Source organism: Osmerus eperlanus, chromosome 26 (assembly GCF_963692335.1).
Source record: "Osmerus eperlanus chromosome 26, fOsmEpe2.1, whole genome shotgun sequence".
Classification (NCBI taxonomy): Eukaryota; Metazoa; Chordata; class Actinopteri; order Osmeriformes; family Osmeridae; genus Osmerus; species Osmerus eperlanus.
In genome coordinates this window covers 9,398,560-9,411,007 of record NC_085043.1, presented here as the reverse complement: position 1 = coordinate 9,411,007, position 12,448 = coordinate 9,398,560, and the positions used below count along the sequence as shown (strand labels likewise).

The window sequence follows — 12,448 nt, the reverse complement described above, 5'->3', positions numbered from 1 at the left end:
AGTGTGTGTGTGTGTGTGTGTCCAATTGTACAGTTGTCTCATTTAATACACTTGAATCAGATGGAAGTATAATATTGTTTTCACAAGTGTGTACCTGATCTGAGCATGCCTCCCTCTCTCCCAGACGGACCGCAGACAGCCCGAGGCAGCATCATAGGAAACAATCAACGACATCGAGTTCGGCATCGCCATCCTCAACGCCACCATATCCGACGACCAGTCCGGAGGCAGGGTGATCCAGGCCACCGTATTGAACGTACCCCCGGACGCTAGGTCAGTGTCAGGGACAGCTCATTACACGCACAGGGGGTGATCCTTGATTTGAACCACCAGATACACCGTGGAGAAACAACACTGTGAATCACTGGGTCATCGATACAACTCCTGAAACCCTGACCTATGACCTTTTGAGCCTAGGTCCTGCTATGAGGAAGCTCATCTCCATCCTGAACCCCATCTATTGGACGACGGCGCATGAGGTGGGGGAGGCGGCCAACGGCTACACCCTCACGGGAGGCGTGTTCAGACGAGAGACACAGGTGGAGTTTGCCACAGGTGAGAGAGAGTGGGTCTGGACCTGTGTGTGTGTGTGTGAGTGTGTGTGTTCCAGTTAAAACGTTTCTCTCTCTCTCCACAGGTGAGATTCTGAGGATGACCCACGTTGCCCGGGGGGCTGGACCTGGACGGAGCGCTCCTATTGGACATCGTGTTGAACGGACACATTCTGCAGCTTCCCTCTCACGCTGACATCAGCATAAAGGCACGCCACAGCTCCGCCCACACAGCACTACACTGAGGAAACTCCTCCCTGTCCTGTAGCTTGTGACGGCTTGGTTTCTTCTTGACAGTATTTAGCTCGTATAACTAATCTGGATGTTGAGGGCATTGACTTGTAGAACAACACATTTACATTTAGTCATTTAGCAGACGCTCTTATCCAGAGCGACTTACAGTAAGTACAGGGACATTCCCCCGAGGCAAGTAGGGTGAAGTGCCTTGCCCAAGGACACAACGTCATTTGCACGGCCGGGGAAACGAACTGGCAACCTTCAGATTACTAGCCCGATTCCCTAACCGCTCAGCCACCCGACTCCACCTTAACAACACCCTAACATGCATCTCAGAATACAACTTCCAACTCCCTTGAAAGCCTAAATGATTCAAGTGAACATATTGAGGTTGATAAGCTGTCGATGTGTGTACTTCCTGTCCAGGACTATACGGAGGACTACATCCAGACGGGTCCAGGGAGGCTGTACGCTCTCTCCACCCGCATGTTCAGCGTGGACCAGGGGACCGTGCCCTACTCCTGGAACCACACCATCACCTACGAGGCCTCCAGGGGCAAGATGCCCTACCTGGTGCAGACTCTGCATGCCTCGGCCATCAGCGCTCAATACCGCCCTCTGGAGGAGGTGCTGGAGTACAAGATCCAGGCCAGCATTACCAAGGGTGAGGAATACCAGAGGGAATACCAGAATCATGCTTCTTTCTCTCTCTCCTCTCTCTGTCGTGTGATCTGTGTGTTCTTTTATCTGCAGTCCTCCTCTCTCTCTCTCTCTCTCTCTCTCTCTCTCTCTCTCTCTCTCTCTCTCTCTCTCTCTCTCTCATCCTCTCTCTCTCTCTCTCTCTCTCTCCTCTCTCTCTCTTTCCCCCTCTCTCTCTCTTTCCCCCTCTCTCTCTCTCTCTCTCCTCTTTTCCTTCCCTCGCTCTGTTTCTCTGTGTTGGTATGTAATGGCGTGTGTTCTTGTTTTATTCAGGAGATCGTAGTAACCAGTGTCCTAATGGCTTCAGTTTGGATCCTGCTGGGCCATACTGTGCAGGTGAGTCTCTCTCTCTCTCTCTCTCTCTCTCTCTCTCTCTCTTCTTTGTCTCTCTCTCTGTCTCTCTCTCTGTCTCTCTAACCGTGCTGTGTTCCTCTGTTGCTGATGAAGATGAGGATGAGTGCGAGGTGGGTCAGCGTGCTCTCACACCTGTCACAACGCCATCGCTACCTACTACTGCTCCTGTCCTGACGGGCTCACCATCTCAGCTGACGGGAGGACCTGCCAGGGTTAGCGCCAATACACACACACACACACACAAAGACTCTCTCACACACACACACAGACTCACACACACCCAGACTTTCTCTCTCTCTCTCTCTCTCTCTCTCTCTCTCTCTCTCTCTCTCATCTCTCTCTCTCTCTCTCTCTCTCACTCACACTCACACTCACACTCACACTCACACTCACACTCACACTCACACTCACACTCACACTCACACTCACACTCACACTCACACTCACACTCACCACACTCACACTCACACTCACACTCACAGAGACACAGAGACACAGAGACACAGAGACACAGAGACACAGAGACACAGAGACACAGAGACACAGAGACACAGAGACACACACACCACAGACTCACACACACCCACAGACTCACACACACCCACAGACTCACACACACCACACACTCTCTCTCTCTCTCTCACACACACACACACACAGTACCTGGAACACAGCAGGTGTCTGACGTCTCCCTCTCTCTCCAGATATTGACGAGTGTGCGCTGGAGGCCACATGTGCCACGACGGGCAGGAGTGTGAGAACACCATCGGCTCGTACCGCTGTGTGACGCGCTTGTGGGCGGGGCTTCAGGAGGACGGGCCGACGGGATGAGTTGCCAAGGTTACCCAGCCCCTCCCTTCTCCACGCTAGCACACAAAACCACAGATGAACTCACGTGTCATGTGACATACCGTACGTGGATGTGTGACAGATCGAGACGGTTGTTTTCAGATGTGAACGAGTGCCAGGAGCCTAACCTGTGTAACCAGCACTGTCTGAACACGGTCGGTAGCTACCGCTGTGCCTGTGAGCCCGGGTTCCAGCTGAGGAACAGACGGTGTATAGGTGACACACCAAACCAGCCCTCTCTGCTGATGCAACATGCCTCCAACCCTAACCAACCCTAACCTCTGAACCCTGACATGGTCCTCTGTCACTCTGTTCATTCTGCATCTCTTTGAATTTCACCCTTCCTTTCTCTCTCCTGCTCTCTCTCTCTGTCTCTCTCTCTCTCTCTCTCTCCTCTCTCTCTCTCTCCTCTCTCTCTCTCTCTCTCTCTCTCTCTCTCTCTCTCCTCTCTCTCACTCTCTGTCTCTGTCTCTGTCTCTGTCTCTGTCTCTGTCTCTGTCTCTCCCTCTCTGTCTCTCCCTCTCCCTCTCTGTCTCTGTCTCTGTCTCTCCCTCTCTGTCTCTCTGTCTCCCTCTCTGTCTCCTTCTCTCTCTTTCTCTCTCTCCTACTCTCCCTCTCTGTCTCTCTTTCCCTCTCCTTCTCTCTCTCTCTCTCTCTCTCCCTCTCTTTCTCCAGACATAAACGAGTGCAGGCAGAGGGTGTGTCGTACGGACCAGCAGTGTAAGAACACCAGGGGTGGTACACCTGCACGACCTGTGCCCCGCGGGCATGACCAAGGGCGGCAACGGGACATGCGTGGGTGAGTGCCACCCGGGGCAAACCTTTAAACGCCACAAGTTCAAAGCCGTGTTTTTCGGGTTTCTCTAGAACCAGTAGTGGTGGAACTCGATGGTTGATGTTGTGTGGATAGAGGAATACGTTGATGGTGAGTGTGGCTGTTCTCCGTTCCTGCTCTAGACATCGACGAGTGCCAGGATGGGACCCACCAGTGCAGATACAACCAGATCTGTGAGAACAGCCAAGGGAGCTACCACTGCACCTGCCCGCGGGGGCACCGCTCCCAGGGGGTGGGGCGCCCCTGTGTGGGTACGTACCTCCCGTCCCCGTCCCCTTCCCAGCCCTCCACCCCAACCGCCTTGCTTCTGGCAGCAGCTTCCGGCAGAACTCTCTCCCTCGCTCTCCTGCTCTCTCCCGCTGTGTCTCTCGTTCAAAGCTGCCCCCCCCCCCCCGCCCCAGCCTTCTCGCTCAGCTGTGACATCACGCTGTGACATCACTCTGTGACATCACCCTGCTTGCTGACATCACTAAAGCAGTGCTAACCTCGTCGCCGTCACAGAGACGAAGGGGGAGGAGCTCTGGGGGGGCGGAGCAGCACAGGAGGACGCTCCTAGGCTCAGCCCCGGCCTGGACGTCATGTAGACACGAGACTGAGGAGGTCAGGGGTCAGGTGGGTGTTCGGACTGGAAATGGTTTTGCTCGTGCTCCTGTCACAAGACCAGCGGCAGCTCCTCCGCCCCCTGTCCCGGCTCTGTCCTTCACTCTCTGACCTTTTACTTCCTGTCCTTTCACCTTTGACTTCCTGTCCTTTGACCTTTGAACTCCTGGTTGCTATGCATTGTAACGGCACCCGTTCACTGTGACACCCCTGTGACATCGTTAACACTGGACCGATGATGTCTGAAATCCCCCAAAAGAAATGTCAATATTGTTGCAATTCAATTTTATTTGGTATTTTGTATGAAATACTGATTGCCAAATTCTTTATTCATCAGTTTGGTTCAATTCAAGCTCTAGTGTTTGGTATGAGAAGCTTATTCTCTCATTCAAATATAAATATGTAGACAGAGCACTTGCATTGAGCCACAATACATTTCTGCCTTAAGGACTTGAATATGTATTGCCATGCAGTGGGGTCATTGACATATCCCCTTCTCTCTCTCATCCCCATCTCCCCATCTGTTTCCCGCCTGAAATGTTCACCTCTTCCTCATCTTCATCTCAAACTACTCTTTGAACCCTTCCTTCATCTCTTCATCCATCCTGCTCTCCTTCTCCTCGCCTCCTCCACTTCCTCTCCCCCTCCTCCTCTCCTCCTCTTCCTCTCTTCCTCCTTCTCTCCTCCTCCTCCTCTCCTCCTCCCCCTCCCCCCTCTTCCTCCTCCTCTCCTTTCCTCTCCTCCTCCTCCTCCTCCCCTCCCTCGCTGCTGCGTCTCCTTGTGACGGGGGCAGACATTAATGAGTGCGAGCAGCCGCCCCAGCCCTGCGCCCACCAGTGCGTCAACACCCCCGGCAGCTTCAAGTGCACCTGCCCGCCGGGGCGCCACCTGCTGGGGGACGGCAAGTCGTGCGTGGGGCTGGAGAGGCTGGAGAGGCTGGAGAGGCTGCCCAGCTACGAGAGCTTCTCGTACGGCTACCGAGGCTCCCAGCCCCCCCCGGAGCGCCGTTCCTTCCAGCAGCAGTACCACAGCCTAGCCTCCCAGAACTACCACTCCTACACTGCCAGTGGGGGGCGCTATAGGTTACGTACTCGCAGGGAGACCCCGCCCCCGGCCCCGCCTCCACGGCCTCGCCTCGCCTGTCCTCAGGGGTACGAGGCCGGGCGTGGGCGTTGCCGAGGTAACTATGGAGGAGGTGAGGGTGGAGTGGAGGGGGGCGGAGTCAGGGACTGAGTGGAGTCGTTCTGACCGCATGCGTGGCGGTGCTTTGCTTTGGGGTACGGCTGCCTCAGGTTTGTATGTGGTCAACTCGGGGGTCTGAGTGTGGGTTTAATGGAGGATTTCTATTTGTGTGTGTGTGTGTGTGTAAACAGATATAAACGAGTGTGAGGTGAGGGACGCGTGTCAGCACGAGTGTATGAACACTCCGGGAAGTTACCGCTGTCTCTGTCCTGCTGGTTACCGCCTCATGACCAACGGCAAGACCTGCCACGGTAATCATCGCACTTCAAATACTCTATGACTTTTTATCTGTCAATTCATTCAAGAATTCCATCTAGATATAGCAAAAAATTGTCTCACTTTGAAGTGTTTTGTTCCTTTGTGTTTTGAGTGTTTGTTCCTTAAGAGTCTTGTCGGTGTCGGACTCGTTTGTCCATCCATAAAAACCATGTTTCTCCTCAGATATTGATGAGTGTCTGGAACAGAGTATCCAGTGTGGAACCAACCGAATGTGCTTCAACATGAGAGGAAGTTACCAGTGCATCGACACTCCCTGTCCGCCCAACTACCAGAGAGACCCTGTCACAGGGTAAACAAACAACCCCAAGTATCCAATAGCATCTTCTGAAAGATGTCAGCATTAAGTACTACAATTTTAAGTTTCCCATTGTCGTTACAGGTTCTGTTTGAAAAACTGCCCTCCCAATGACCTGGAGTGTGCCTTGAGCCCGTACGCACTGGAATACAAGCTGTTGTCCCTCCCCTTTGGCATTGCGGCCAATCAGGACCTGATCCGCCTGGTGGCGTACACTCAGGACGGCGTGATCCACCCGCGCACCACCTTCCTGGCGGTGGACGAGGACGCCACCCTGCCCTTCGCCCTCCGCGACGAGAACCTCAAGGGGGTGCTGTTCACCACGCGGGCGCTGCGAGAACCCCACACCTACCGCATGAAGGTGCGGGCTCTGTCCTACAGCCCCGACGGGGGCATCGAGTACCAGACCACCTTCATCGTCTACATCGCCGTGTCTGCCTACCCTTACTGAGAGCACTTTAACGGACGCGGAGGAAAAAGGGGGTTTGGGGTGGCGAAAGGTTGTGACCTCTGTGCACGCCCGCCACTGAGAGAGAGAGAGCGTGTGCGTGATGTGTGTGTGTGTGTGTGGTCGGCCACGTAAAGGACTTGGGATGAAAGACGTGTGTGAGGGAGGACGGATGGGAGGACAGCACTGCGAAGCCGGAGACAGACTGAGGAGGGACTGAGCACTGGGCCCTGAGGCACACCCAAGTCATGTGACACAATCAAGACCTTTGATTGGCCGGCAAAGAACCAGATATGTGTATTTTGGACAAATGTTTCCAAATGTATGGTTTTTACAATTAACACCATGACTTTTGATATTACTCACAGACGATAATCTTGAAATGCCTGCCCGTTTCGAAATTCTGGTCATTTCAGTTCACGGCAAAGGAAAGAGGATGTTTCCTTTGAGGGTACAATTGTTGACCCGGTCAACCCTGACATGTTAGGTCTGCCATAGTGTGTACAGATATCTAGGGCCAGCCCAGACTGTTCCTTTAGACTGTCTCTTCAGAACCAGTTGGCCTGAATGTAGGCTCCCCTCTCTTCTTACTCTCACTGTGGTAAAGAAAGCAACACGAATAGCTAGCCTATATTAACATCTACCTATTAACTTATTTGGGAAGTGCTTGAATATGGAAAAAGGGGCGGTTCCCTCCTTGGCTCAGCTCTTTTCTGGTTGGTTGGTCGCCTGAATAGCGTGACGACATCAGAGGATAGATTTGTTTCATTTAATCGGAAGCTTTTGAAGACAAGATCTTTTTCTTGTCAAACTCTCACCCACCTCAGGTAATCTCCCATTAAATCAGTCTCAACCCCTGGATAAACAACACTCGCCATTTCACTTGTCTGTCTCTCTTGTTTTGGTCATTAAAAAGTAATGTTGTCAATCTAAAGACATATGTATGGCTCTGTTAACTGGTTCACGCATAGTAAGTTACCAAGGTGTATTCTATTTTTATTATTTGTATATAAGTGTTTTCTTATGTATTGCCATATTGTACTGTATTCTTTTTTTTTATAAAAATACAAAAAATAAATGGGACAAATATACAATCAAAACTAAAAGACTGTCTTTCATATACATCTTTATTAAGCACTAACATAAAAAAGACATTGAGTAAGGCAGTTTTTACACCAGTTTGGTAGGTTTTGTTGAGTTTTTGCACTTGGTCGGAAGACCATCAAACATTACTGCATTAGAAATATGTTTCCTAATGTCTGGATATATAGCCACAAATGAAATGATTAAAATCTAAAATAGAACGAAAATGTTATATTAAAAGTGGGACTTGGGATTTATGGCCACTGATTAAAGTGTGTCAAGAGAAACATAATTTGCATTTATACATTTTTATCAAAATTCTTTTTGTCTCACATTGGACAATTTTTTTGTGGCTGGATTGTGTGTCCCCACAGAAGTTGACACAAATCATGAAAGCAGCGATGTCACCTGTAAACACAAACTGCCGTTTCAGTTCACAAAACTCACACCCACACTTTCAGGAAAAACACAATTTTGGCAACAAATGCAGTCCACCTGACAAGGCAGAAAAAACTGGGAGACACCAACTCAAGTGTGCCTTCAACAGAGGATAACACGCAAGACTGTGATTCAGAAAACATCAAGATAATTGAGGGATCATGCAGATACTGGCAACGATTAGTTTCCAAGGTAAAACCTTGTAAGTAAACTGAATAACATGTCTGAGATTCCTTTGTGTCACATCTGTTTGCAAAGCGACCGACCTCAGAGGGGAAAGTCAATCTAAATGCCGGACGCAGAATCTTTTCAGCTAATAAGGGACGAGGACAAGCACAATACTATCTGGCGATGCCCGTTTAAAAAAGGGTGAGAGGTCTTTCAGGCTGCAATAGCACAGAGCAAGATAATGGCCATTAGGTGTGGGTGGGAAAGGAATTAAGGAGTGGGATTATAAGAAAGCTGTTAGTGAGGCATAGACTATGTTGCTCTGGGGGAAATAATCCCTATACAGGAAGGATGGATGGATAAATGGAGGATAGACCCCTGTTGGTAACTGCCCCCCCACCTTTTAAATCCACCCTGCTCCATCTGGGGCTGTGCTTTTCAGGAGTCACCACTGCCAAGGTCAGACAGGGATTTTCTGGGATTCACACTTTCCGCCTCAAGAAATCTCTATGCAGCTTAAAAGCAAAACAAAACTGAGTTATAATTCAAAACTACAAGAAGAGTAAAGACTATCGTCTGATAGGAGACTGTCCTGAGAAAAGTAGAGTGAATTAGCTAAATGAAAATGTGTTAGGATGTGTGTAAAAGGGAAGTAAAGTAGAAAAGGCTTAAAACAATGCTAATACAGCATGTTCAACTACAGTTTTTGTGAAGGAGGTGCGTACACTGTTCTGCATGTAAGGTGTGTGTGTGTGTGTGTACACCGTTCTCTGTGTGTAAGGTGTGTGTGTGTGTGTGTGTGTGTGTGTGTGTGTGTGTGTGTGTGTGTGTGTGTAGACAGTGGGACAGAGATGTCAGTGGCAGGTGGTTGGGAGTTCCTGCGCTGCACTGTGTGAACAGTGACGTCTGTTTGACTCTGTCCCAGACGGATTTCCCGGTGTGACGTGTGCTGTTCTTCTTCATGGGTTCGGCTACACCGTCTTCCTGGCAGTGAGAACGCGGACGATGCAGCCCACTCCGCCCGCAGAGAGCGCCTTGAAACAGGAAGAGACAAGATGACTTCATTAAAAACAACTTCTATCAATTCTGGGTTGATCCAAGACGGCGTCGATGATGGCAGCCTCGGCCGGTCGGTGCGCCCTGTTTTGTCTGTTAATTCAGTCTGCCACAGTAAATTCTGTGTTTGTGTTAACTTACATGGCAATGAAAAACAATTCTGATTTAGCGTCTAGGTTGTTGATGTGTGTAGGCTTCGAGAGAGACACAGAGAGAGAAGGAGACAGAGAGAGAGAGAGCGAGAGATAGAGAGTTTACCTTTTCATGCCACTGCAGCAGTACAGCACTGCTGTTCTCTGACGGGTTCTCAAATCCTTTGTAGATGTACTTCATAAGCAGGTCCACGCCGTTCTTGTCCAGAGACTGGACCCCCTTCTCGATGTCACTGCTCTTAAAAGCACTGAGAACTTTCAGTACCAGGCCCTCGGCACGATCCTAGTCCACAGAACCGTCAGGTCGACCCATGGAACAAAACAGGACACAGACAAACAGGCAGAAGGAAAATGTCAACAACAAACTAGCCTACGTACACGGAAATTTAAGAAGTTACGCATAAATAACATAAATAAGTCAATTTCAAGTTCAAGTTCAAGTCTTTTATTGTCAGATGCACAGAACAACACAGGGTCAGACTGGGCACTAAAATTCTTAGGACAAGACAACGCAAAGTCATTTAGGAAAGGAATCAAAGGAATTTAGGAATAATGTATTTGTTTAGCAGACGCTGTTTCCAAAGCACAGGGGAAAACTTGAACTTGCTACCTCTTGATGTGCAGTCAAATGCTCTACTTCTGAGCAGTACCTATCCCTTAGCCATATGTTTAGCAACAGGTGTGTGTGTTATAAGTTGCAGAGGTGGCAATATTTGTCAAAATCCATGGTTCTCAACCCTGGTCTTCAGGGACCCCTTACCCTGCATGTTTTAATGTTTCCCTGCTCCAACACACCTGATTCAAATGAAGGGGTCGTTATGAGGCATCAGGTGTGTTGGAAGAGAGAAACATCTGAAACATGCAGGGCGGAGGGTTGAAAACCACTGGTCTAAAGTAAGTGTTCACTTCCTAGTGGTTTTGTTGGTTTTTGTTGACTAACCTTGACGTTCTGGTTCTTTGTGTTGATTGGCGGGTTCTTCAGCACGGCTTGCAACGCATCCATTAGGTTCCCTGTGCACTGAGGGTCAGGACAAACTAACAGGGAACAGACCTGAATACCTACACACCAGGAAGTCTAAATATTCTAGAAAATAGATCAAATCCCATTTCCTAGATGTGTTTGGTGAAACACATAAACAAATAGCTTATGCAGTCTGCAATACACACTGCACTGCAAAGTCTTGACACACCAAATTCTGGACAACGATTAGTTCTTCAAAAGACTTATATGGTGTCGAACTACACTTCCTGATTTGGCACTCCCAGCTTCTGTCAGTCAGCCCACAGTTTTGCTCTTATGGTTGAAAGGTTGTCTGAATGGTTCCTTCTGCTCATTATATGCATGGAACAGTCTTGCTAGTTCGCTAGACGGAGAAGGAATTGTACCCTGCCTTTCAGGGGAGTTGCACGGGCGGTTATCTTTGGAATGTGGCTGTCAGACAAGTCTGGACAGTGATGAGCCCAAGGTACAGAACTTTGAAAAGTACACAAAGATGGTCTAAGGTTCGTCTGCAAGTAAAACATAGCCACAACTTGTAATATTTCTTTATAATGCACTTACCCTTATTAGATCTAATTTGCAAATAACTTGTCATCGGGTGCAACAATTACACTACCTCCAAATAGCACCCGGAAACATGTTCTGTGATACAATTGTTGACATATTATAGGAATTTAAGATTATTTTGGCTAAACAAACTAAATGAGTTGCTCTCCAGCAAACTAACTTCCTAGCTAGGTGCATTAGCTACACGCTAGCCCACCACACCCCGCAAATGCAGCTGCATTCATAATTGACAGTTCCAAGCTAACTAGTATATTGCAGCAGATAACAAAACATGTGCAAGGCTTAAATAAATACTATCTTGCTAATATACCGGCTAAATAGATAGATGGACTCATCATGAAAAGGATATTGTCTAATCAATGAATCAACCTCCGTCTCGTCAGGACCAAGTTGGTTTTCCCCTCCATCATCCTCGTCGACAAATTTGTTCTCGTCGTATTCATCTACGTCTACTTTCCTGAAACGATCAGATACTGTGTTCTTCGACATTATGCTAAGTAACTTTCACCTTGTGATTTTATATGTAAAATAATACGGCCAAACGAGTCGAGTTCTCTAACGAGCTGTCTTTTAGCTTCCTCTATGATCAACGAGTCAGCTCTGCAGCAGCACTGGCTGCGGAATCGGATCGTTTCACTTCCGCGATCGTTAGCGCCCCCGTTGGCCAGAATGGTACTGTAGTACACATATTACATTCAGCCACAAGAGGGAACCAAAACCTAAGCAGTAGAATGTTGACCTTTTTTTAAACTGTCTGTGGACGTATTTTTAAACAAACGATATGTTATGTTAGTATGAAATCCTGTTTATTATGGAATCAGACCCAGCAAAATTTCTAACGCTTTTTTCTTCTTCGCAATTACTGAATCTGCATCTTTTAACTTGACTTAACGATTTACTACTGTGTAAAACGTGTGTATTTCCGATCAGGGTGCAATGCAAACAGATAAAAAATACATCTGCTCCATGGAGAGGCTGTGTGACTCATCCTCACTAGGCCTGCTCTTAAAAGGCTTACCTGTTAGTAAATCACTTTTTGAGTAGAGTAGCCTATATTTAAACATTGTTAACAAAAAAAATTGACAAATGTTATCAAAAATAGGTAAATGAAGCACCATACAAGTTAATGTTACAATTTTAATGTTATCCATTCGTTATTTCGGTAGGTTTTAGTGGTTAGTTTGACTGAACTTCATAATGTCACTCCTAGTGCTGTTGTATAGGCATTTGGACCCAACATACACTTTGTCACAGCAGATCTAACTTGAAACCAATTTACAAATAACTATTTTAGGTCTGACAGGGTACAGAACTTCCTCTATGTCAAAAGACTAGCCTTGGTGTGGTGTGGTATAGTGAGGTGCGGTTGAGTGCAGACACACCTATTGGAAGGGCTGTTAGCATTTCTTATGTGACACATCTAGACAATTGGCCCTTCGCAGGAAAAATAAATATAAGCTAAACATGCTAGATTCCGTTCGGTCCCAACCGAACCTCACTACAGTGAGACGGTATGGGTCAGGCCACGCCCCAGTCTGAGTCTGCTGGTTGAGAAACGATTGCTCACCGAGTTGGAAGTAGATGTGGAATGTAGA

General features: G+C 48.3%; 2 protein-coding genes across 2 annotated transcripts in view; one reads left to right on the top strand and one right to left on the bottom strand.

Moving 5' to 3' along the window:
- The window catches only part of hmcn1 (hemicentin 1), a 65,693-nt gene extending 58,002 nt beyond the window's left edge, over positions 1 to 7,691 (top strand). Inside the window, 21 exon segments of the mRNA XM_062452271.1 lie at positions 88 to 162; positions 164 to 273; positions 413 to 555; positions 638 to 669; positions 671 to 760; positions 1,215 to 1,452; positions 1,761 to 1,823; positions 1,935 to 1,958; positions 1,961 to 2,053; positions 2,546 to 2,560; positions 2,563 to 2,633; positions 2,635 to 2,658; positions 2,660 to 2,681; positions 2,793 to 2,906; positions 3,366 to 3,438; positions 3,440 to 3,489; positions 3,648 to 3,776; positions 4,919 to 5,305; positions 5,499 to 5,618; positions 5,809 to 5,935; positions 6,026 to 7,691. Of these exon segments, the coding sequence (XP_062308255.1) occupies positions 88 to 162; positions 164 to 273; positions 413 to 555; positions 638 to 669; positions 671 to 760; positions 1,215 to 1,452; positions 1,761 to 1,823; positions 1,935 to 1,958; positions 1,961 to 2,053; positions 2,546 to 2,560; positions 2,563 to 2,633; positions 2,635 to 2,658; positions 2,660 to 2,681; positions 2,793 to 2,906; positions 3,366 to 3,438; positions 3,440 to 3,489; positions 3,648 to 3,776; positions 4,919 to 5,305; positions 5,499 to 5,618; positions 5,809 to 5,935; positions 6,026 to 6,392 (2,367 nt within the window). The 3' untranslated portion in view covers positions 6,393 to 7,691.
- Positions 7,692 to 8,915: 1,224 nt separating this feature from the next.
- Positions 8,916 to 11,483, bottom strand: arpc5b (actin related protein 2/3 complex, subunit 5B). Its single transcript, XM_062452281.1, has 4 exons — positions 11,203 to 11,483; positions 10,227 to 10,299; positions 9,393 to 9,569; positions 8,916 to 9,112 (listed from the first exon to the last, which is right to left on the bottom strand). The coding sequence occupies exons 1-4, from the start codon at positions 11,340 to 11,342 to the stop codon at positions 9,050 to 9,052; spliced, it is 453 nt and encodes a 150-aa protein (XP_062308265.1). The 5' UTR covers positions 11,343 to 11,483; the 3' UTR covers positions 8,916 to 9,049.
- Between the last annotated feature and the right edge of the window lie 965 nt (positions 11,484 to 12,448).

Coding starts and splice junctions, on each gene's coding strand:
- arpc5b (XM_062452281.1), bottom strand. CDS start 11,342: ATGTCGAAGAACACAGTATCTGATCGTTTCAGGAAAGTAGACGTAGAT. Junction 10,300..11,202: donor GTTGATTCATTGATTAGACA/ATATCCTTTTCA, acceptor CCCTCAGTGCAC/AGGGAACCTAATGGATGCGT. Junction 9,113..9,392: donor TGCTGCAGTGGCATGAAAAG/GTAAACTCTCTA, acceptor TCCTGTTTCAAG/GCGCTCTCTGCGGGCGGAGT.